The sequence below is a fragment of the Mobula birostris genome, unplaced genomic scaffold (assembly GCF_030028105.1).
Source record: "Mobula birostris isolate sMobBir1 unplaced genomic scaffold, sMobBir1.hap1 scaffold_532, whole genome shotgun sequence".
NCBI classification, from domain to species: Eukaryota; Metazoa; Chordata; class Chondrichthyes; order Myliobatiformes; family Myliobatidae; genus Mobula; species Mobula birostris.
This window is the reverse complement of record NW_027278264.1, coordinates 75,879-101,859: the sequence shown is the minus strand read 5'-3', so window position 1 is coordinate 101,859 and position 25,981 is coordinate 75,879. Positions and strand designations below refer to the sequence as shown.

At 43.4% G+C, this 25,981-nt stretch overlaps 1 protein-coding gene across 1 annotated transcript in view; it reads right to left on the bottom strand.

Moving 5' to 3' along the window:
* Window positions 1-1,864: 1,864 nt before the first annotated feature.
* The window catches only part of LOC140193359 (uncharacterized), a 27,505-nt gene continuing 3,388 nt past the window's right edge, over window positions 1,865-25,981 (bottom strand). Inside the window, 2 exon segments of the mRNA XM_072250691.1 lie at window positions 1,865-3,621; window positions 20,152-21,665. Coding sequence (XP_072106792.1) covers window positions 2,497-3,621; window positions 20,152-21,258 — 2,232 coding nt within the window. The 5' untranslated portion in view covers window positions 21,259-21,665 and the 3' untranslated portion in view covers window positions 1,865-2,496.

Genomic DNA, 25,981 nt, shown 5'->3' with positions numbered 1-25,981 from the left:
TAGACAGGGATAAATATTTCTCATCAGACTTAGTACCCGAATCCTGTTGAAAGAATGAAGGCAGAAAAGACCCTTACAAGTCATCACAACCTGATCCCGATTTTGGCTGTCATAGGTACCAGAATCATGCTGCACAGAACCATCTCCATTGGCAGACTTTTTAGCCATACTTTGAGTTACTGCGCAGGAAGGATAAATATTAAAATCCATCCGTGGGTCGTCAGTGGTTGGCTTAGTTGTCAACTGCACTGCAGGAACAACCTTACCATCTGCCCGGTCATTCCCTAACAGCAAAGTAACAACTTCCACCTGTAAACCGGAGCATAATCTGAACTTAACAGGTCCTGAAACCAACCCTGACTGTAAGTTACCCTGTGCAATGGCACAGAAACCATGCCACTCCCAATGCCTTTAATAAGATTTACCTCACCAATGTTAGTCTCATCACCAAACTTTAGAACGCTGTCTAACGTAACTTACTGAGAAGCCCAGTATCTCGAAGAATTTTCACTGGTACTGGGGTTGACCCTTCCTTTACTAATATAAACCCATCTGACATAAAATGATCGAATCCCTTCTTAACTCGGTCAGACCTCTCAGTCCTTAACTAAGCCTCAACAGAATGTTCAGAACCCTGTGGGTTTATATGTGCTTCAACATACAGATCACAGGCATTTCGGACAGCCTCCTTTTCCTTTTTCTTCTTCAGGATGGAATAATTAGCCATCATATGACCAGCTTTCTTACAATAGTAACAAGAAAGATCAGAATATTTCTCCTTCAACTGCTTCCCTTCATCCTTACTCTTGTTACTAATCCCAGCTTTAACTTCTGGTTTACCCTGGTTATTCCTGCTACTCTTTTGGAAGCTCTTATTCCGGGTAAACTGAACCTTATGAGTTAAAGCAAACTCATCTGCTAATCTAGCAGACTCCTGCAAAGTGGCAGCATCCTTTTCATCTAAATATGTCTTCATGTCATCAGGGATGCACCTTTTGAATTCTTCAATTAAAACCAACTCTTTCAAGCTGTTAAAATCATCATTTACATTTTCATATGTGCGCCGGCGTTCAAAACACACAAACTTCTCATAAGCAAATTCCATACAACAATTTTCTTAAATTTCTAAACCTTTGCCTGTATGCTTCTGGGACCAACTCGTAAGCTTTCAGCACAGCCTGTTTCACAATGTCATAATCAGCTGCTTCATCAACTGTCAAGGCAGAATAGGCTCGCTGAGCCTTCTCCTTAATTACACTTTGTCAGAGAATTGGCCAACCCACTTTTGGTCACTTTAAACTCTGAGCAAACTTCTCAAAATGCTGGAAGTATTTATCAACCTCTGCCTCATCAAATGGAGGTACCAATTTAACTTCCTGACTGGACTCAAACTTATCACCAGAGTGTAACACTAGACCCCTTTGCAGCAATCTATCTTTTCCAGCTCAAACAGCCTCTGTCGTTTTGCTTCCTCCCTCTGTTTTTTAATTTCACCTTTCCAAGTTTTAACCTTTTAGCAATACTCAACAACTCAATCCTTCTGGCATCCTCTAATGCTTCAGAGGTTGGCGCTTGCAGAAATCTATCAACATCCATTGCCGCTGATTTTTCACACACAAATAAATCAAAAGGGATTTACCAATGAAATTGATAATTAATCAATCAATATGCCCCCAAATTTGTTCATATTCCAGGCGCAGGCCCCAATTTTCTTACGAACTGTAACGCTTTAGAAACGAACCAGCAGCAATAGACTACACCAGGCGTCTGGTTTTGATGTTAAAATCACTATCTTTATTAGTATCTACTTATAAGATAGTAACTTAAACAAGATAAACAAAATTGAACAGTGTTATGTGTGTGTGTGTATATATATATATTTAAAGATAACTCCCAAACTATTGAGCTTAGAGGCTTGAGATGGTAAAGTATGAAAGTTCAGTTCATCCATGGAATAGTTGATGAGAGAGAGATATTTGTAATCCAAGGTAAATGTTGAGACAAGGCAATTATGTCAAATTCCACAGGCTCCACGGTGGTAAAACAAGAGAAAAGTCGCTGTAGATTTTATCCTTGTCGTTCTAAATCCACGTACGAATTATCACCGAAACGGACTTGTCACAAGGGGTATCATCTTCAAGTGAATTACCAGACCATACCCAGACACATAAGACATAAGTGGTCTTCACAAATCCGATCCACTCCAATGGATCAAATGAGGTGATAACCACACATTCGATGTTCACTGAATCAATAATTAACCCACCCTTGTGGGCATGGGAAAGTTCTAAACAGTGACCCTTGGCCACTAGTTCCCTTCTTTCGATCCTTCCATTTTTTCTCCTTTGTCTCCATCTGACTCTGAGTGTCTGTGTCCTTGGTTAAATCTAAACAAGCTGCGAGCGATGTAAACAAGCTGAAAGTCAGACTGATTCGCCTTCTTAATCTCTCCCTCTCCCTTAAAATGACAGTCCACAGGAAGTGAAACCTCGAGATTCATATCAATGCTCGCTCCCCAATGTGAACTGACTGGTGTGCCAGTAGTTGGGATGACTGAGTGAATCCTTTCCCACAGTCTGAGCAGGTGAACGGCCCCTCCCCAGTGTGAACTCGCTGATGACTCTGTAGGGTGGATGATCGAGTGAATCTCTTTCCACAAACTGAGCAGATGAACGGCTTCTCCCCAGTGTGAACTCGCAGGTGACGCTGTAGGGTGGATGAATGAGTGAATCCCTTCCCACATTCTGAGCAGGTAAATGGCTTCTCTCCAGTGTGAACTCGCTGATGACTCTGTAAGTCAGATGATCGACTGAATCTCTTCGCACATTCTGAACAGGTGAACGGCTTCTCTCCAGTGTGAACTCGTTGGTGACTCAGTAGGTCGGATGATCGAGTGAATCTCTTCCCACATTCTGAGCAGGTGAATGGCCTCTCTCCAGTGTGAAGTCGCTGGTGACTCAGTAGGGTGGATGACTGATTGAATCCCTTCCCACATTCTGAGCAAGTGAACGGCCTCTCTCCAGTGTGAACTCGCTGGTGGGTCAGTACGTGAAATGAATGAGAGAATCTCTTCCCACAGTCTGAGCAGGTAAAGGGCTTCTCCCCAGTGTGAACTTGGTGATGACTCTGTAGGTTGGATGACTGAGTGAATCCCTTTCCACATTCTGAGCAGGTGAACGGCTTCTCCCCAGTGTGAACTCGCTGATGACTCTGTAGGTCAGATGACCGAGTGAATCTCTTCCCACAGGCTGAACAGGTGAACGGCGTCTCCCGTGTGTGAACTGACTGGTGTGCCAGTAGGGTGGATAACTGAGTGAATCCCTTCCCACAGTCTGAACAGGTGAACGGCCTCTCTCCGGTGTGAACTCGCTGGTGCACCAGTAGGTCGGGTGACCAAGTGAAACCCTTTCCACAGTCTGAACAGTTGAATGGCCACTCCCCGGTGTGAACTGACTGGTGTCTCAGTAGCTGAGATGACAAAGTGAATCCCTTCCCACAGACTGAGCAGGTGAATGGCCTGTCCCCTGTGTGAACTCGCTGGTGACTCTGTAGGGTGGATGAACGAGTGAATCCCTTCCCACATTCTGAGCAGGTGAATGGCCTCTCCCCAGTGTGAACTCGCTGGTGAGCCATGAGGTCAGATGACCAAGTGAATCCTTCCCACAAATTCACCAGGTGACTAGCCTCTGCCCAGTGTGAACTGTCTGGTGTGTCCACAGGTGGGAAGACCGACTGAATCCCTTCTCACCCACAGAACAGGTGAATGGCCTTGACCAGTGTGAACTTACTGATGTACCTTCAGCTGAGATGACTGAGGGAATCCATTCCAACAGTCTGAGCAAGTGAATGGCCTCTCCCCATGTGTAAAATGATGGGCGTGCCAGTCAGTCAGATGATCGAGTAAATCCCTCCCCACAGTCTGAGGAGGAAGGATGATCGAGTGGTTCCCTTGCTCCACTTCTTAAATCTCTAGACAGAGACAGCAAAACTGGTGTGTTGTGTTCAAGATTCCCATAGACAAATTCCTTATAGTTTTTAACCTGTAAAAAGATTTACAAAATCCATCAATGGGTGAAGGACAACATTTCAGATGAGATTACTTTAGTCACCAAGGTGTGATCTGACATCACACTGTTACAGTGACAGTCAACCCAAGTTGGAAGGAGAAATCATCTTCTAACTGTGCAGAGTGCTGGTATCTGGAATTAAATGGTATCTGGTATCTGGAATTAAACTCTCTGATGCTCTTTCTGTCTGTATACGAATGGTGCATTTCTGCCGTCTCAAATCTGTGACTTGGATCAGTTTGACTCTCTCCACTGGTATTATTCCCTGTTCCCACTGAGCTACATAGGTCTCTGGCTCCACAGTAACTGAAACACTCTCACACAAATAGCCTTTGTTGACCTGCAGCTGGGATTTTCTTTTATGCACTGTTAATTTAAAGTGCCACAGTTTTAACACCATATAAAAATTTGCTGCTGAGATGAATGGTTGGTCTGTTAAAAGGAATTAAAGTGAATATTAGTATTATTTAAGGTTCTTGTCACAGTCATAGAAAAGTACAACACAGAAACAGACCCTTTGGCCTATCTAGTTTGTGCTGAACTATTTTAACTTTCTACTCCCATATCCCTATCATCCAGGCACCTACTCATACCTCTTAAGTGTCGAAATTGAGCTCACATTCACCATTTGTGCTAACTGCTCATTCCACAACCGGATGACCATCTGTGTGAAGAAGTTTCCCCTCATGTTCCCCTTAACGTTTCACCTTTCACTCTTAACCCACGGCCTCTGGTTGTGGTCCCACCCAATCTCAGTGGTAAAAGCCAGCTTGCATTTACCCTATCTATAACCTTCATAATTTTGGTACACCTTCATCAAATCTCCCCTCAATCTTCTACGTTCCAACAAATAAAGGCCTGACCTGTTCAATCTTTCCTTATAATCAAAGTCTCCAGACGTGGCAACATCCTTGCAAATTTTCTCTGAACTCTTTCAACCTCTAACATCTTTCCTGTAGGTAGGTGACCAAAACTGCACACAACAGTGCAAATTAGGTTTCACCAATTTCTTATACAACGTCAACATAACATCCATCTCCTGTACTCAGTACTTTGGTTTATGAAGGCCAATGTGCCACAATCTTTCTTTCCGTCCCTACCTAACTGGGGCACCACTTTTAGTGAACTATGGACCTGCGTTCCCAGATCCCTTCCTTCTACATCACTCCTCAGAGCCCGACCAGTCACTGTGTAAGACCTTGTTCCTACCAATGTGCAACACTTCACACCTGTCTGCATTAAATTCCATTTTCTGTTTCTCAACACATTTTTTCCAGTGGGTTCAGATTGCTCTGCAAGCCATGATAGTCTTCCTCACTGTCCACTACACCCCCAGCCTTGGTGTCAGCCACAAATTTGCTGATACAGCTAACCATGTTATCATCCAGATATCTGACATAGATGACAAACAGCAACAGATCCAGCAGTGATCCCTGTGGCACACCACTAGTCACAGGTCTCCAGTCAGAGAGGCAACCATCTGCTACCACAGTCTGGCTTCTCCCAAAGACAGTGTCTCATCCAATTTACTATCTCATCTTGAATGTTGAGTGACTGAACCTTCTTGACCAACCTCCCATATGAGACTCTGTCAAGTGCCTTGCTAAAGTCCATGTAGACAACATCCACTGCCTTGCCTTCATCCACTTTCCTGATAACTTCCTCGTGAGGCTCGATAAGATTCGTTAGACATGACCTAGCATGCACAAAGCCATGCTGCCTATCCTTAATCAGTCCACATCTATCCAAATAATTATATATCCAGTTCCTGCACATACGTTCCAATAACTTTTCCACTACTGATGTCAAGCTCACCAACGTATAATTTCCTAGTTTATATTTGGAGCCTGTCTTGAACAGCGGAATAACATTGGCTCCAAACCTCCAGTACCTCACCTGTCACTGTGAATGATTTAAATACCTGTGCTTGGGCCCCACCAATTTCTGCACTTGTCTTCCACAGGGTCATAGGGAACAACTTGTCAGGCCCTGGTGATTTTTCCATGGTAATCTGCCTTAAGACAGCAAACACCTCCACCTCTGTAATCTGTACAGGGTCCATGAAGTTGATGCTGCTTTGCCTCACTTCTATAGACCCTGTGACCATCTCCTGAGTAAATACAGATGGCAAAAAAATCTCCCCCATCTATTTTGTCTCCTCATATGGATTACCATTCTGATCTTTCAGAGGATTAATTTTCTCCCTTGCCATCTTTTCACTCTCAACATATCTGCAGAATCCCTGAAGATTCTCCTTCACCTTGTCTGCTGGGCAACCTCATGCCTTCTTTTATTTCTTTCGTAAGTGTTCACTTGAATATCCTGTACTTCATAAGTACCCCATTTGTTCCTATTTACCTGTAACTGGTATGTACCTCCTTTTTATTGATCTGGGAGATGAAAGCCAAAGGGGTGATAGAGCTGCATGGGAAGGTGGGTTTGTGTGTGTATGGGGGGGATTAAACTAAAGTTGCTGAAATTTTTCATTCCTGACTTTATCTGAAGTCTGAACAACATCTGTCTCCACAACCCTGCACTATATGTTCTGTTATTCAGGCTCCTCATGTTAGCCATTTCAGCCCTGGGAAAAGCCTCTGACTATCCACATGATCAATGCCCCTCATCATCTTAGACCCCTAAAAAAGGCATTAAACATAAACAAGGAAATTATACATGATTTGAGGATTTGTTAGAAATGTACAAAATTATGAGGGTATGGATAGGGTTAATGCAATCAGGCTTTTACCACTCAGTTTGGGTGGAATGACAACCAGAGGTCATGGGTAAGTGGGGAAGGTGAAAATTTAAGGGGAACATGTGGAAAACCTCTCAGTGAAATGGTTGAGAGTGTGGAATGAGATGCCAGCACAAGTGATGCATGTGAGCTCGATTTCACCATTGATGAGAAGTTTGAATGGGTATCTGTGTCCTGAGTAAATACAGATGCAAGAATGCTATGTAAAATCTACCCTATCTATTTTGCCTCCTCGTATAGTCATAGTCATGCTTTATTGATCCTGGGGGAAATTGGTTTTTGTTACAGTTGCACCATAAATAATTACTAGTAATAGAACTATAAATAGTTAAATAGTAATATGTAAATTATGCCAGTAAATTATGAAATAAGTCCAGGACCAGCCTATTGGCTCAGAGTGTCTGACCCTCCAAGGGAGGAGTTGTAAAGTTTGATGGCCACAGGCAGGAATGACTTCCTATGACGCTCACTGTTGCATCTCGGTGGAATGAGTCTCTGGCTGAATGTACTCCTGTGCCCACCCAGTACATTATGTAGAGGATGGGAGACATTGTCCAAGATGGCATGCAACTTAGGCAGCATCCTGTTTTCAGACACCACCGTGAGAGAGTCCAGTTCCATCCCCACAACATCACTGGCCTTACGAATGAGTTGTTGATTCTGTTGGTGTCTGCTACCCTCAGCCTGCTGCCCCAGCGCACAACAGCAAACATGATAGCACTGGCCACCACATGTCCACACTGACCCCCTGGATAGACACAGGGGTCACCAGTACCTTAGCTCTCCTCACGTCTACCACCAGCTCCTTAGTCTTTTTCACATTATAGATACCATTCACAGTATAGATTACCATTCACTGATCGTCCAGAGTGGGCACGTTTCTGCACTGACCTTCTCCATGTTTCTATGACAGAGAAGCTGGCCAAACTTGATTGGAAGGGGAAACTGGTAGAAACTGACAACAGAGCAGCAATGGCTGGAGTTTCTGGGAGCAATTCGGGAGGTGAGTGATAGATACATCCCAAAGAACTGGAAGCATTGTAAAGTCTGGAGGGCAGAACCATGGCTGAAATGAGAAGCCAAAGCCAATGTAAAAAACAAAGAGAGGGCAAACAAAAGAGCAAAAACTATTGGGAAGCTTTTAGAAACCAACAGAAGATGACTTCAAAAAAAGTCAGCTGAGCTCAGGGTGTGGAATTATAATATTGTAGTCACTAATGAGTCTTGGTAGCACCCAACAGCCTGAGGCATTTAGAGAAACAAAATATCCGGGGCCTCAATATCTCTGGAAACCAAGGTTCCCTGCACCAGTTACCAAACTTTTATTTTGACAGGCACATACAACCCTCGAAACTTCACTTCTGAAGAACTCCCACTTACCAAGTGCTCCTTTGCCAGAAACATCCTGTCCCAATTCGCACTTGTCAGATCCTTTCTGATACCACCAAAATTGACCTTTCCCAAGTTAGAATCTCAACCTGTGGTCTAGACCTCTCTCTTTCCATATTTACTTGGAATCTCATAGTATTATGATCACTAGGTACAAAGTCTTCCCATACACTAATTTCTGTCACTAGCCCTGGATCATTTCCTGATAGCTTATTGCACACTTCTACTTTGAGAATTCTACTGGTTGAGAGCACATTTGACAAACTCTGTCCCATCTAGTCCTTTTACAGTATGGGACCCCCAGTCAATATATGGAAAGTTAAAATCACTTACTGTATCAGTCTTTGTTTCTGGCATAGTCTGTGATCTCTCTGTAAATTTGTTCCTCTCAATCCCTCAGACTTTTGGTTTCAACCAAGTCCCAGTAATGGTAACAATATCATAATTCAATACACTGAGCTCATCTGGCTTTCCCATGATGTTTCTTGCATTTGATTTACACAGCTCAGTACATTCGAAGCACCATGCTCAATCTTTTGATTGTTGACTTTGTCTGAAGTTTGAACAACATCTGACTGGTGTCAAGAAAACAACCACTTCCTCGATGTCACAGAAACAAAGGCGCTGGTTGTGGATTACAGAAGGAATGGAGACAGGCTAACCCCTATTGACATCAATGGATCTGGAGTTGAGAGGGTAAACAGATTTAAGTTCCTCGGCATAAACATCGTCGAGGATCTCACGTGGTCTGTACATCCCGGCTGTGTGGTGAAAAAGGCACAAGCATGCCAGTTTCACCTCAGAAGGCTGAAGAAGTTTGGAATGTGCCCCCAAATGTAAAGAACTTTCTACAGGGGCAGAATAGAGAGCATCCTGGCTGGCTGCATTACTGCCTGGTATGGGATCTGTACCTCCCTCAATCGCTGGACTCTGCAGAGAGTGGTGCGGACAGCCCAGTGCATTTGTAGATGTGAACTTTCCACTATTCATGACACTTACACTGACAGATGTGTAAAAAAGGACCTGATGGATCACTGGAGACCTGATTCACCCCCAACCACAAACTATTCCAGCTGCTACCATCCGGGAAATGGTACCACAGCATGAAAGCCAGAACCAACAGGCTCTGGGACAGCTTCTTCCACCAGGTCATCAGACTCATATATTTATGCTGATACAATTGTATTTCTATATTATATTGACCATTCTGATGTACATACTGTTTATTACAAATTACTACAAATTGCACATTTAGATGGAGACGGAACATAAAGATTTCTACTCCACATGTATATGAAGGATGTAAGTAATAAAGTCAATTCACTTCAATGACTCCACTATCTGTTCTGGTATTCAGGCTCCCATCCACCCTGCAACTTCAGTTTAACATCCACTAGCACTAGCAAGCATGACCACTAGGATATTAGTCCCCTTCTAGTTCTGTTCCCCTAACTAACAAATCCCCTTTGACTTTCCTGTGCTAGCTAATTCCCTGCCAACAGTTTCTAACGTGGTCTACCTGTTGTCCTGGGGGATGGCCACAAGAGTACTCTGTGATGGCTATTTAACCTCATTCTCCTTCCTGACTCTCATCCAGTTTCCTGTGTCCTGCACCTTGGGTGTAACTCACCTCTCTTCGTATCATATCTATCATCCCCTCTGATTTCTGAATGATCCGGAATTCATCCATTTCCAGCTCCAACTCCCTAATGTGCAGGGTTACAGGGAGTCAGGTATGTGAGGGTATCAGGGACACTGGAGGTCTCCCCACCTTCCCACTAATGTCCCCTCTAATTTGTAATGACCAGTGTCTGCAAAAACCTTGTGCTGTACAATTCTTGCCCAGTGACAACATGTGAAAACTGAACTTTATATACAGAGGTATTCATTTCAACAGCAACCAAATCACTGGCGATAAGAACTTTGATCTCATCTGGGTTTGATCGAGTTCATCTGCACTCTCACACAACCTATGTAGCAGGCCTGTAATGGGTAATGAAGGATTTTCTCACCAGAGGAGGTAGAACAAGGAGCACACAAAAAATGCTGGAGGAAATCAGCAGGCCAGGCAGCATCTATGGAAAAGAGTACTAATGTTGAATTCCTCCAGCGTTTTGTGTCTGTTGCATGGATTTCCAACATCTACAATTTTTCTCTGGTTTGTGATTGGAGGTAGAACAAAGGTGATTTTCTCAACCGGTGATGTAAAAGATTTTGTTCCGTTTCTCCGAGTTCCTAATCCTTGCATTTAGACAGCTGGAGCTCAGCTCTGTCTGAGAGATCCATCGGCTCCCATTCCCTCATCAGCCGGAAGCTCCCCGGGACCCGTGTACGGATCGTGGGGCAGAGAGAGAGGGACGAGAGAGCTGGACTGTCCCGGGATTGTGGGTCACAGCGACTGTCCCTCCCGCAAACCCGCTCTAACCTTCACCGAATAATCAGAGGCCTTTTGTATACTTTGCGCAAGCGTGATATTCGCTAACAGCAACAACCCTGACGCCTGCGCATTTGATCGGTGCTTCGGCGACGGCGACATTTTTATCGCAAGGATTTATGCGTAATCACGATGCCATTAAAAGTTTCTGCAAGCACTAGTTCGATATCCACAGCTCAGTTTTTTTTTTGTGTTGGCGGCTCCCACAAACAATATACATAGAAACATACATAGAAAATAGGTGCAGGAGTAGGCCGTTCGGCCCTTCGAGCCTGCACCACCATTTATTATGATCATGGCTGGTCATCCAACTCAGAACCCCGCCCCAGCCTTCCCTCCATACCCCCTGACCCCCATAGCCACAAGGGCCATATCTAACTCCCTCTTAAATATAGCCAATGAACTGGCCTCAACTGTTTCCTGTGGCAGAGAATTCCACAGATTCACCACTCTCTGTGTAAAGAAGTTTTTCCTAATCTCTGTCCTAAAAGGCTTCCCCTCTATCCTCAAACTGTGGCCCCTTGTTCTGGACTCAATATCAACAGGTATTCCATGTATTTAATGCCAAGGTATAATCCTCTTACAAATGCAGATATGAAATACAAAAGTTGCTGGAAATACAGAGACGCCCACACACAAAATGCTGGCAGCAACTAAGCAGAGGAGTACACAGTCTAGGCATGCTGAAGGGACTCGGCCTAAACGTTCTCCATTTATTCCTCTCCACATTTGCTGCCTGATATGTTGATTTCCTCCAGTAATTTGCAGAAATTAACCACCTTTTTTTTCAATCAAACATTTTCAAAATGTTTCTGATCTTTCACTTGTAGCCACATCCTGCTGGTCTAATTTCTCTTTCTCCTCCTCCTTGTAATCTCTATGGGCCATCTCTTCTTGGAGCCCAAAAGCCCTGACTCAGGCTGGTAATTATTTGGTTTCTGACTCTGTTCCATCGAACATTCACTCGCTGGTCTGCTGTCAGACTTTAGAGGTGCATTGCAACAACCCAGCTGTCAGAGGCACAGTCCTTTGAAATGAGTGAGAGTGACACAAAACGTTGAAAAGATCAGGGAAGAAGGAGCTTAAACACCTTAGACCAGAGCCCTGAAGAACATTAAAACCACAGTGTGCTCATCGTCTTATTCAGCCTGGAGAGAAGCATGCAGGAAATTCATGCAGATGTGTAGGATGATGAGAGGCATTGGTCGTGTGGATCGCCAGAGGCTTTTTCCCAGGGCTGAAACGGTTAACACGAGGGGGCATAGGTTTAAGCTGCTTGGTAGTCGGTACAGAGGAGATGTCAGAGCTAAGTTTTTTGAACAAAGTGTGGTGTGTGTGTGGAATGCACTGCCAGCAACGGTGGTAGAAGCGGATACAATGGGGTCTTTTAAGAGACTCTTAGATAGGTACACGGAGATTAGGAAAATAGAGGCCTATGCGGTAGTGTAATTCTAGGCAGTTTCTAGAGTAAGTTACATGGTCGTCATAACATTGTGGGCCAAAGGGTCTGTAATGTGCTGTAGATTTCTATGATTCTCTGAAATTCAAGGGAAATCTCCTATCCCACGGAGTGGTGACTAGTTGCAACTTGTCATCACAGGGAGAGTGAGAGGGGAACGGCAGGGATAGATTTTCATATAATGATATGGAACAGAAACCTGGGCAGGGACCAGATGGGCCGAATGGCCTCTCTAGTGTACATTGTGAGTGTGGTAGAGACAGGAAGTACCTGAGACACGAGATTTGATACAGAACTGATTGATCTTTCACAGATCCACAATATTAAACACCAGTCCAGTTTAAGGCTAACATCAGCCGAACAGACTCCTCCAATGCTCAAGTGACCAGGGTTCAGTCCTGGGTGCGATGAGCAGCCGCAAGAACTGCAGATTCTGACAGTAACAGTCCCTCATGAACCTGCAGCTGCCTTCAGTCACCGTGATGGTTAAACATTTAACACAGAGCATTCATGTGAGAATTTAGCCTTTCCTATTTTTCTGAGCTTCTCATAAACTTGTACAGTTTAGTTAAGCTTTGCTCCAGAATTTCCACACAATTAAAAGAGTTTATTACATTTTTTTTATTTTTAGTTTTGGACCACTGAAGTAATTTAACTATTTAATAAATATTATTATAATTCATAGTTAAAATCTATTGTTATGAATTAAGTTCTACTGCTGCCGCAGAATCAACGAATTTCATGACATATGCTGGTGCTGTTAAACCTGATTCTGATATTGGTATGGGAGACCCACAACCGGTCACCTGATCCCAGATACCGCAGATCATAATGCGAGATTGAAGCCTTTTCTATTTATCTGCATTCCTCAGAAATGACAACAGTTCAGTTAAGTTTCCTTCTGAGGTCACACAGCAGAATCTCAGTCTGTCTAATATTTCCACACCATTAAAATGGGGAATTTGTTTATCTTTATCACGTACCGAGCTACAGTGAAAATCTTGCCTGACGTACCAGCCACACAGATCAATACATTACAACAGTACATTAAGCTGATATACGACAAAACAATAACTGTAACAAAGCATTATGGCTGCAGAGAAAGTGCAGTGCAGATAGACATATGGTGCATGGTCTTGTCGAGTTACATTGTGAGGTCGAGTCTATTTTATCATACTGGAGACCATTCATTTGGCTTATAGCCACAGACAGGAAACCGTCCTTAAGCCTGGTGGTACATGCTTTAAGGCTTTTGTATCCCTTCCCCGATGGGGGAGAGGGTTTGCAGCAAGAATGTGTGTGTTGTGAGGATCTTTGAGTACACGGCCTGCTTTTCCGACACAGGGGAAGTGTAGGAAGAGTCCATGGAGGGGAGGCTTGTTTCTCTGATGTTCTCTACTCTCCAAAGTTCTCTGCAGTTCCTTGCAGTCACGGGCAGAGCGGTAGCCATATGAAGGCGTGAAGTATCGACAAGAAGCTCAGAGACCACGGCCTTCACCCTGCCTTGTGTAGCTGGATCCTGGACTTCCTGTCAGATCGCCGGCAGGTGGTAAGAGTGGGCTCCCTCACCTCTGTCTCTCTGAACCTCAGCACACATACCCCACAGGGTTGTCTCCTTGGCCCCCTCCTTTACTCTCTGTATTCCCATGACTTGTGTCGCCACCCACAGCTCCAATCTGCTAATTAAATTTGCTGACGACACTACACTGATTGGCCTAATCTCAAATAATAACTTTCAATCGATGAAATGCCTCCAAACAAGGCTCGGTCCAAACAAACTTTTCACCCTTCTTCAGGAGATTAGTCAGAGGAAGAGCGATATCAGCATTCTTCCAAAACTTACGATAATATCCAACCATTTCTGGAAACATTTCAAGAGCCTTCTTACTAGTTGGAATAGGAACTTCAGAAATTGCCTGAACAGGAGCCAACTTGTCTTGACCTACTACATAGCCAAGATAGGTCACAGTGGGACGGCCAAATTCACTCTTAACTGGAAGGCTGGACTGGGAAAGCCTGTCAAACAGCTTTTCTACTGCAGAGATATGCTCTTCCCAAGTGTCACTCCCTGTGACTAACTCATCAATATAGGCAACTGTGTGTTCTAACCCTCAAATTACAGAATCAATCATTCTCTGGAATATTCCTGGAGCATTTTTCATTCCAAACAGCAAAACATTGTATTCATACAACCCAGTAGGTGTCACAAATGCAGAAATTTCTCTACCTCTGTCCGTCAATGGAACATACCAATACCCTTTCAACAGATCAATCTTTGTAAGAAATTTACCTTTTCCAACCTTATCGATGCAATCATCCACCCTAGAGAAAGAATAGGCATCTGTTTATGTTACCGCATTTACCTTCCTATAATCAGTGAAAAATCTAACACTACCATCAGATTTGGGCACAATAACACAGGGTGAGCTCCAATCTGATTTTGAAGGCCTAATAATAGCCCAATTTCTTGCTCAGCCAATTTACGCTTTTCTACATTCATGCGATATGACTGCTGTTTAATCGGTTTGGCTTGACCAATATCTACGTCATGTACTGTGACCGTGGTTTGCTTGGGAACGTCGGGAAATAAATCTTTAAACTTCAGAATTAATTCCTCAGCTGTTGTTGTTGCTTTGGCTGCAGATGAGCCAACTTGTTATCAATGTTTTCTAGAACAACCAAGTTCATTAGCCTAACTGGAACCATGTTTGGCTTGTAAAAAGTTTCAGGCTACATCCACACTAGACCGGATAATTTTGAAAATGCCGGTTTGGCCTAAAAACGATAGGCGTTCACACCAGGTGTTTTTCAAAATACCTCCGTTCACATTAGAATGGATATTTGGGTGAATCTCCTCCTACTGGGCATGCGCAAGACACACGGAAAACAAGTGGAGAGGAAACGGTGTACTTGGTGTGCGTTTGTCCAGTTAGACTAGAGAAACTTAAAAGAAAATTGTCAAATGAAAGACTTGGTGCGCGTTTGTCCAGAAATGTTTTCTACAGCCATAGTCTCTTCATCGATGAAAGGGACGACAGCTACAACTAAATGCAATAAGGCTTATTACTGGGCAAAAGTGAAATTTGCTGTTACCTCATTTGTTTACCTTTACTTTTGCCATGTCTTTGTGTATTATTTTGCTGTATTTAACATGTGCAATAAAATGAGTTACTGGGCAAAGGTGACAATTGCATCTATTGAATGTTTGCACAAGCAATACATTAATACATTATTTGCACAAGTGTGGCGGTGGACCAACGCAAGTGCAGAACACGGGCGTGGGGGCAGAGTCGGGAGGCGTTATCACCGTAGCAAGCATGGAATCGGTTTCCAGAAGAGTATATACCTGAAGCCTTGGGTTTGGAGAGATTCCAGGAGCGATGCTGGACTTGGAACTAATGTCCCTAAGAACCATGAAACAAGGTTACTCACACCCGAGTTGACCAATGAACTGACAGCTCCTTGTTGTGATCACAGCGTCTTTATCCTGCATTTTCTGATGGAAAGCAGGTGTGTGTAGTTGGTGGAACCTGGGAATGATTGGAAATTAAACGAGGGGATCGAAGCCCAATTCCTGAGGTAAATAGTAAGGTGGGGGATTGCCAGAAGGGTCCGTGACAAATAAAGCATCTTGTTAAATGTATAAAACATGTCTGCATCAGTGTTAGCTTGTATCTCCATACAATGTTACATTAGGCTGTTACACATCTATTGTGAAAGAAGTACTTGCATAAATAGGTAAACTACCTTCACACAAGCAAGGACAGAAAATAGGGCAAAGTAAGTATACTTATTTATTCAGTAAGCTATGGGTCAAAGTATTTGGTAAGTACATTTTTAACTCCTCAGGCTTCAGTATTGTTGCCGTCTATTCTGAAATTGTTAGGTTGTGTGGGAGGTTGCGTCAAGAAAACAATGAAATGTCGCGCTGCCGCCATCTGTACCAGCACGTCATGACAGCGTTTTTAAAAATATCCGTTTACCCCGTCCACACTGCTCTGCACAATCGGCGTTTTCAAATTTACACACTCTGGAGGATGTTGAACAAAATCTCCATTTTTGGGGGAGGAAAACGCCATTTCAGTGTGGACAGAAGGACAAAACGAAGAGCAAAAGCTTCGGTTACGGATTTATCCGGTCTAGTGTGGACATAGCCTTAGATGAGTCAATTGTTTCATTCTCAGGGTTGCTAGATTCATATATTTTGACAACACTCACAGATGGTGCCTGCTTGTCAAAATAAGGCTTTATCATATTTATGTGTACCACCTGTGTTAGTTGACGTCGGTCGGGTGTTTTAGTAACATAATTCGCATCATTACTTTGAGAGACTATTTCAGACGGTCCACTGAATTTCCCCTGAAGTGGATTCGTCAACCTTGGAAATAAGGCAAGCACCTTATCCTCCACCTGGTATTTTCTTTCACAAGCCCACTCATCAAACCAACACTTCATTTTGTTTTGAGAAATCTTTAATTTTTGTCTTGCTAGACTACAAGTTTGGTGTAGTTTATTTTTGAACTTCAAAACATAGTCTAACAAGTTAACATGTACATCCCCATCAATCCACTGTTCCTTTAACAAGGCCAAAGTTCCCCTCACTCTATGACCAAATACAAGTTCAAAAGGACTAAAGCCCTGTAACTCTTGTGCTGACTCTCTTACTGCAAACAAAAGCAAATGTATTCCTTCATCCCAGTCTTTTCCATTTTCAACACGGTATGTCTTAATCATTGTTTAGAGGGTAGAAGGAAATCTTTCTAAAGCCCCTTGTGATTCTGGATGGTACTCAGACAATGTAATTTGTTTAGCTCCCAGTTCATAAAATACCTGCTGGAACAATCCAGATGTAAAATTACTTCCTTGATCAGACTGGATTTCTTTAGGTAAACCAAATAAAGTAAAAAACTTGGTAAGAGCCTTCGCTACAGTTTTAGCTTTAATATTTCTGAGAGGTATTGCCTCTGGGAATCTGGATACAGTACACATAATAGTTAGCAAATACTGATGGCCAGATTCAGTCTTTAGCAATGGGCCAACACAATCCACTATAACTTTAGAAAAGGGTATACCAAATACAGGTATAGGCCGGAGTGGGGCCACTGGGGTGACCTCATTAGGTTTACCCACAAATTGATAAGTGTGACAGGTTCTGCAAAAGGTCACAACCTCTTTCCTCAAATTAGGCCAGTAAAATTGTTTCATAATCCTGTTTACAGTTTTATTCACTCTGAAATGGCCACCTCAGGGCATACTGTGGGCCAAAGCTAAAATTTTAGTCCTATAAACTTTAGGGACTACAACTTGGTGAACAATTGCCCATTCCTCACTCACAGGTATAGCAGATGGCCTCCACTTCCTCATTAACACTCCATCCTTGAGATAATACCCTACTGGCACTTTCTTAATCTCATTATCTGAGAGAGCTGTTTCTTTTAAAGCTTCAATCTCAGGGTCTCGGTTCTGTTCTGCTATAAACTTCTTCCTAGGCAGGGATAAATCTATTCCATCAGACTTACTACCTGAATCTTGTTGAAACAATGAAGGCAGAAAAGTCCCTGACAAGTTATCATAACCTGAATCCCGATTTTGGCTATCATGGTTATCAGAATCATGCTGCCCAGAATCGTCTGCATTGGCAGACTTTTTAGCCATACTTCGAGTTACTGCACAGGAAGGATAAATGTTAAAATCCATCTGTGGGTCGTCAGTGGTTGGCTTAGTTGTCAACTGCACTGCAGGAACAACTTTACCATCTGCCCGGTCATTCCCTAACAGCAAAGTAACAACTTCCACCTGTAAACCGGAGCATAATCTGATCTTAACAGGTCCCAAAACCAACACCGAATATAAAGTTACCCTGTGCAATGGCACAGAAACCATGCCACCCCCAATGCCTTTAATAAAATTTACCTCACCTATGTCCATCTCATCACCAAACTTTAGAACACTAATATAAGTGACTGAGAATCCCCAGTATCTCGAAGAATTGTCACTGGTACTGGGGTTGACCCTTCCTTTACTAATACAAACCCATCTGGCTTAAAATAATCAAATACCTTCTTAACTCGGTCAGACCCCTCAGTCCTTAACTGAGCCTCAACAGAATGTTCAGAACCCTGTGGGTTTATAGGTGCTTCAACATACTGATTCACAGGCATTTGGGACTGCTTCCTTTTCCTTTTTCTTCTTCAGGACGGAACAATTAGCCATCATATGACCAGCTTTCTTACAATAGTAACAAGTAAGACAAGAATATTTCTCCTTCAACTGCTGCCCTTCATCCTTGCACTTGTTAGTAATCCCAGCTTTAATTTCTGGTTTACACTGGTTATCCCTGCTACTCTTCTGGAAACTCTTATTCGGCGTAAACTTAATCTTATGAGTTAAAACAAACTCATCTGCTAATCTAGCAGACACCTGCAAAGTGGCAGCATCCTTTTCATCTAAATACATGTTTATGTCATCAGGGATGCACCTTTTGAATTCTTCAATTAAAACCAACTCTTTCAAGCTGGTAAAATCATCATTTACATTTTTATATGTGTACCAGCGGTCAAAACACACAAATTTCTCATAAGCAAATTCCATATAACAGATTTCCTCAAATTTCTAAACTTTTGCTTCTGGGACCAACCCGTAAGCTTTGAGCACAGCCTGTTTCACTATGTCCAAAACAGCTGCTTCATCAACTGTCAAAGTAGAATAGTCTTGCTGAGCCTTCCCCTTAATTACACTTTGTAAGAGGATAGGCCAACCCTCTTTTGGCCACTTTAAACTCTGAGCAAACTTCTCAAAATGCTGGAAGTATTTATCAACATCCGCCTCATCAAATGGAGGTACCAATTTAACTTCCTGACTGGCCTCAAACTTATCACCAGAGTCTAATGCCAGACGCCTTTGCTGCAATCTCTCCATCTTTTCCAGCTCAATCAGCCCGTCTTTGTGCTTCCTCCCTCTGTTTTTCTGCCTCTTCTCTGTTTTTCTGCTTCTCTGTGCCCTCCTCATTGTCAATTTCACCTTAGCAAATTTTAACCTTTTAGCAATACTCAACAACCCAATCCTTCTGGCATCCTCTCATGCCTCAGAGACTGGCGCTTCCAGAAATCTATCAACATCCATTGCTGCTGATTTTTCACACGCAAATAAATCAAAAGGGATTTCCCCAATGAAATTGATAATTATTCAATAAATATGCCCCCGAATTTGTTCATATCCCGAACGCAGGTCTCAATTTTGTTGCGCTTTAGAAACAAACCAGCAGCAGTAGACTACACCTGGAGTCTGGTTTTGATGTTAAAACCACTGTCATTGCGAGTATCTACTTATAATATAGTAACTTAAGCAAGATAAACAAAAGTGAACAGTATTATGTGTATATATGTGTTTAAATACAACTCCCAAAATATTGAGCTCTGGGGAAACCAGGCTTAGAGTCTTGAGTAAACTATGAAAGTTCAGTTCATCCATGGAACAGGTGATGAGAGAGAGATATTTGTAATCCAGGGTAAATGTCAAGAGAAGGCAATTATGTCGAATTCCACAGGTCCCATGTTGGTAAAACAAGAGAATAGTCACTGTAGATTTTATTCGTCGTCGTTCCAAATCCACATACGAATTATCACCGAAAGTGACTTTTCACAAGGGGTATCATCTTCAAGTGAATTACCACACCACACCCAGGCACATAAGACATAAGTGGTCTTCACAGGATACCCCAAATCCGATCCACTCCAATGGATCAAACGAGGTGACAACCACACATGCAATGTACGCTGTTTCGATAATTAACCCACCCTTCTGGGCAAAGTATAGTTCTAAACAGTGACCCTTGCCACTAGTTCCCTGGTTTTGATCCTTCCATTTTTCTTCCTCTGACTCTTAGTGTTTGTGCCCTTGGTTAAAACTGAACAAGCTGTGAGCGATATAAACAAGCTGCAAATCAGACTGATTAGCCTTCTTAATCTCTCTCTCTCTCTCTTAAAATGACAGTCCACAGCAAACGAAACCAAGGGATTCATAACAACGGCCACTCCCCACTGTGAACTGACTGGTGTGCCCGTAGTTGAGATGACTGAGTGAATCCTTTCCCACATTCTTAGCAGGTGAACGGCTTCTCCCCAGTGTGAACTCGCTGATGTCTCTGTAGGTAGGATGACCGAGTGTATCCCTTCCCACAAACTGAGCAGGTGAACGGCTTCCCCTGTGTGTGAACTGACTGGTGTGCCAGTCGGTGGGATGACTGAGTAAATCCTTTCCCACATTCTGAGCAGGTGAACGGCTTCTCCCCAGTGTGAACTCGCTGGTGACTCCGTAGGGTGGATGAATCAGTGAATTTCTTCCCACATTCTGAGCAGGTGAACGGCTTCTCCCCAGTGTGAACTCGCTGGTGACTCCGTAGGCTGGATGAATGAGTGAATCTCTTCCCACAGACTGAGCAGGTGAACGGCTTCTCCTCAGTGTGAACTCGCTGATGATTCTGTAGGTGGGATGACAGAGTGAATTTATTCCCACAAACTGAGCAGGTGAACGGCTTCTCCCCAGTGTGAATTGACTGATGTACCAGTAGGTGGGATGACTGAGTGAATCCCTTCCCACATTCTAAGCAGGTGAACGGCTTCTCCCCAGTGTGAACTCGCTGATGATTCTGTAGGGTGGATGAATGAGTGAATCTCTTCCCACAGTCTGAGCAGGTGAACGGCCTCTCCCCAGTGTGAACTCGCTGATGTACCTTAAGTTGAGATGAATGAGTGAATCTCTTCCCACAGTCTGAGCAGGTGAACGGCCTCTCCCCAGTGTGAACTCGCTGATGTACCTTAAGTTGAGATGACTGAGTGAATCTCTTCCCACAGTCTGAGCAGGTGAATGGCCTCTCTCCAGTGTGAACTCGCTGATGTATCTTCAGTTCAGATGAGCGAGTGAATCCCTTCCCACAGTCTGAGCAGGTGAATGGCCACTCCCCAGTGTGAACTGACTTGTGTACCAGTAGGGCGGATGACCGAGTGAATCCCCTCCCGCAGTCTGAGCAGGTGAACGGCCTCTCTCCAGTGTGAACTCGCTGATGTAATTTCAGTCTAGATGAGTGAGTGAATCCTTTCCCACAGTCCGAGCACGTGAATGGTCGCTCCCTGGTGTGAACTCGCTGGTGAGCCATTAGGTCAGATGACTGAGTGAATTCTTCCCCACAAATTCAGCAGATGACCAGCCACTGCCCAGTGTGAACTGACTGGTGTGTCCACAGGCGAGAAGACCGACTGAATCTGTTCTCACACACAGAAGAGGTGAATGGCCTTGTCCCAGTGTGAACTTGCTGATGTACCTTCAGTTGAAATGACCGACTGAATCCATTCCCACTGTCTGAGCAGATGAACGGGTTCCCCCCCGTGTAAAATGACAGGCATGTCAGTCGGTCAGATGATCGAGTGAATTCCTCCCCACATCTGAGCAGGAAGGATGATCGAGTGAATCCCTTGCTCCACTTCTTAAATATCTGGACAGAGACAGAAAACCTGATGTGTTGTGTTCGAGATTCCCATAGACAAATTCCTTGTCATTCTTAACCTGTAAAAAGATTTACAAAATCCATCAATGGGTGAAGCACAAGATTTCAGATGAGATCACTTGAGTTGTCAAGGTGTGATCTGACATCACACTGTTACAGTGAAGTTCAACTCAAGTTGGAGAGAGAAATCATCTTCTAACTGGGCACAGTGCTGGTATCTGGAATGACAATCAAACTCTCTGATGCTCTTTCTGTCTCTATAAGAATGGGCCATTTCTGTCATCTCCAATCTGTGACCTGGCTCAGTTTGACTCTCTCCATTGGTATTATTCCCTGTTCCCACTGAGCTGCATGGGTTCCTGGCCCCACAGTAACTGAAACATTCTCACGCAAATAGCCGGCAGTGCATCCCACGCACCCACCACTCTCTGTGTAAAAAAACTTACCCCTGACATCCACTCGGTATCTATTTCCAAGCAGCTTACAATTATGCCCCCTCGTGTTAGCCATCTCAGCCCTGGGAAAAAACCTCTGACTAGCCACACGATCAATGCCCCTCATCATCTTATACACCTGAAAAAGGCTCTAAACATAAACAAGGAAATTATACATTGCTTTGAGGATTTGTTAGAAGTATACAAAATTATGAGAATATAGATAAGGTAAATGCAAGCAGGCTTTTTCCATTGAGGTTGGGTGGGATGCCAACCAGAAGTCATGGGTAAATGGGAAAGGTGAAAATTTAATGGGAACGTGTGGAAAAGCTCTTTATTGAAATGGTTGTGAGAGTGTGGAATGAGATGCCAGCACAAGTGGTGAATATGAGCTCAGTTTCACCATTTCGAAGAAGTTTGATAGGTACCTGGATGGTAGGGGTATGGAGGGCGATGGTCCCGGTGGATTAGACAGCTTAAATGTTTTTTCAGCATTGATTAGATGGGCCAAATGGCCTGTTTCCATACTGAAATTCTCCATGTTTCTATGACAGAGAAGCTGGCCAAACTTGTTTGGAAGGGAAAAGGTAGGAGTGACAATGGAGCAGCAATGGCTGGAGTTTCTGGTAGCAATTCAGGAGCTGAGTGATCGATACATCCCAACGAAGCAGAAGCATTGGAAAGGCAGGAGGACACAACCATGGCTGAAATGAGAAGCCAAAGCCAACATAAAAGCCAAAGAGAGGGCAAAAAAAAGAGCAAATACTATTTGGAAGCTTTTAGAAAAAAAACAGAAGACAACTAAAATAAAAGTCAGATGAGCTCAGGGTATTGATTTATGATATTGCAGTCATTAATGAGTCTTGGTAGCTCCCAACAGTCTGAGGCATTTAGAGGAACAAAATATCCGGGGCCTCAATATCTCTTGAAAACCAAGGTTCCCTGCACCAGTTACCTTTCAACTTTTATTTTGGCAGGCACATACAAATTAGACACCCTCAAAATTTCACTTCGAAGGCCTCCCACATACCAAGTACTCCTTTGCCAAAAAACAGCCTGTCCCAAACCACACTTGTCAGATCCTTTGATACCATCAAAATTGACCTTTCTCCAATTTAGAATCTCAACCCATGGTCCAGACCTATCTGTTTCCATATTTGCTTTGAATTTCATGGCATTATGATCACTGATTTCTGCCACCAGCCCTGGATCATTTCCTAACAGCTTATCACACACTTCTATGTCGGGTATTCTACGTACTGATTAAGGGCACATTTGACAAACTCAAACCCATCTAGTCCTTTTACAGTATGGGAGTCCCAGTCAAAATATAGCAAGTTAAAATCAGTTACTGAATCAACCTTTGTTTCTTGGCATGGTCTGCGATCTCTCTACAAATTTGTTCCTCTCAATCCCTCAGACTGTTGGGTGCAACCAAATCCCAATAATGGCGACAATATCATAATTCCCTGTCCTGAGCTCATCTGGCTTTCCTACGATGCTTCTTGCATTGTGATATCCTCAGCTCAGCACATTCATCACACCATGCTCAACCATTTCATTGCTCGCTCTATCTGAGGTCTGAACAACTTCTGACAGATGTCAAGAAAACAACCTCTCCCTGATTGTCACAAAAACAAAGGAGGTGATTGTGGACGACAGGAGGAATGGAGACAGGCTAACCCCTATTGACATCAATGGATCTGGGGTTGAGAGGGTGAACAACTTTAAGTTCCTCGGCATAAACATCACCGAGGATCTCACATGGTTGTGTTTTGATAAGAGCACAGCAGCACCTCCTTCACATCAGATGGTTGAAGAAGTCTGGGATGGGGCCCCAAATCCTAAGAACCTTCCAAAGGGATACAGCTGAGAGTATCCTGTCTGGCTGCATCACTGCCTGGTATGGGAACTGTACTTCCCTAAATCGTAGGACCCTGCAGAGAGTGGTGCAGATAGCCCAGCGAATCTGTTGGTGTGAACTTTCCACTATTCAGGACATTTACAGAGACAGGTGTGTAAAAAGGATATTGGGGACCCAATTCACCACCACTACAACCTGTTCCTGCTGCTACCATCCAGGAAACGGTACCCCAGCAAAAGGACCAACAGGCTCTGGGACATCATCTTCTACCAGGCCATCAGTCTGATTAATTCATGCTGATACAATTGACTTCTATGTCTTATGTACAAACTATTTATTATAAATGACTCTAAGTTACACATTTAGATGGAGACGTAAAGATTTCTACTCCTCATGTATATGAAGGATGTATGTAATAAAGTCAATTGAATTCACCCTCTCCACTATCTGTTCTGTCATTCTGGCTCCCATTCCCCCCTACAACTATTTTAACCACATCACCCCCTCCCCCACATGAGCACTAGCAAGCCTTACCACTAGGATATTAGTTCCCTCTCATTCTATTCCCCTAAGTAATGAATCCCCTGTCATCCCTTTGAATTTTTTCTGCTAGGTAATCTCCCCAACAGTTTCTAAAGTGGTCCACCTGTTGTTGTGTGGGATAGCAACAAGAGTACTCTGCGATGGCTATTTAACCTCATTCCCCTTCCTGACTCTCACCCAGTTTCCCATGTCCTGCACCTTGGGTGCAACTCACCTCTCCTCATGTCATATCTATCACTCCCTCCATCTCCTGGATGACCTGGAATTCACTCATTTCAAGTTCCAGCTCCTTAAAGTGCAGGGTTACAAGCTGCAGCTGGATGCACATCTTGTAGCTGAGGGCATCAGGGACGCTGGAGATCTCCCCACCTTCCCACCAATGTGCCCTCTAATTTGTAATGACCAGCGTATACATAAATCTTGTACCGTGCATTTTTTTACCCAGTGACAACATGTGCACAGTGAATTTTATATAGAGAGAGGTATTCATTTTAACAGCTAGCAAATCACTGTCGATAGGAACTTTGATCTCCTCTGTGTTCGATCAAGTTCACCTGCACTCTCACACAAACTATGCAGCAGGCCTGTAACGGGTAATGAAGTATTTTCTCACCAGAGCTTTTGCACATTGTCCATCTGTGGTTTGCTTGCTAAATTACACTTTAAAAAGTCAGGTGTCCAAATATCACTCCACTTCGTTCCACTTGCGAATTCTCCAGCAACTTTTGTATCACCACAATACACACAGGTAACACCAGTTTCTGTATTGGACATAAATATTTTCCCTGAATCCTCCCGAGGAATTGAGGATATATTAAAAAATCATTTCGAACCTATGTAACCTCTGGCTAAAAGAATAATTGGGACTGAACAGGAATGTTGAACTGAAGTAAACTCTGTCATCAGCAGTTAGCTGAGACAGGCTCATTACCAGTTCTCTGCGGCTTGCAGAGAGACAGACTGAGAGCTGATAACATTGTACATTGTACCTTCGTTAGTTGATAACATTATACATTGTACCCTCGTTTGAGTAAAGAGAGGAGGACTCACTGATAAGGACAGGAATGAACATCTGTCTGTAATTAAGTCAGGACCTTACAAAGGGAACAACGGATAAGGACTGGATGGTACATCCATCTGTAACTAAAACCTTATGAACTCTCTTATCTAATTAATTAAGTTTTACACCAACAGACATGATGGCTGTACCAGTTCAAATAACATCTACCAACAGTAAGGTATGCGGCTTACTATGTATAAATATACGGCTGTAACCTGACTAACTCATTCCACTTGTCAGTTGGTGGCAGTGCTTACATGCCTTCCCTTTGACAACTGGGTCTCAAACTCCTGCAGCAGAATACGCAATAAACTGTGGTGATGATAAGAAGCTGGTCTCTCAAGTTTTATTCAGATTTAACTTCAACATTCGGCGTCACAAACAGGATCCCAATATCGGGAGTGCCAAGCAGACTGTGGTAGGATATTACCTCATGAGAAAAAGCAGTAAATTTGATATGGAAAAAGAACTGTG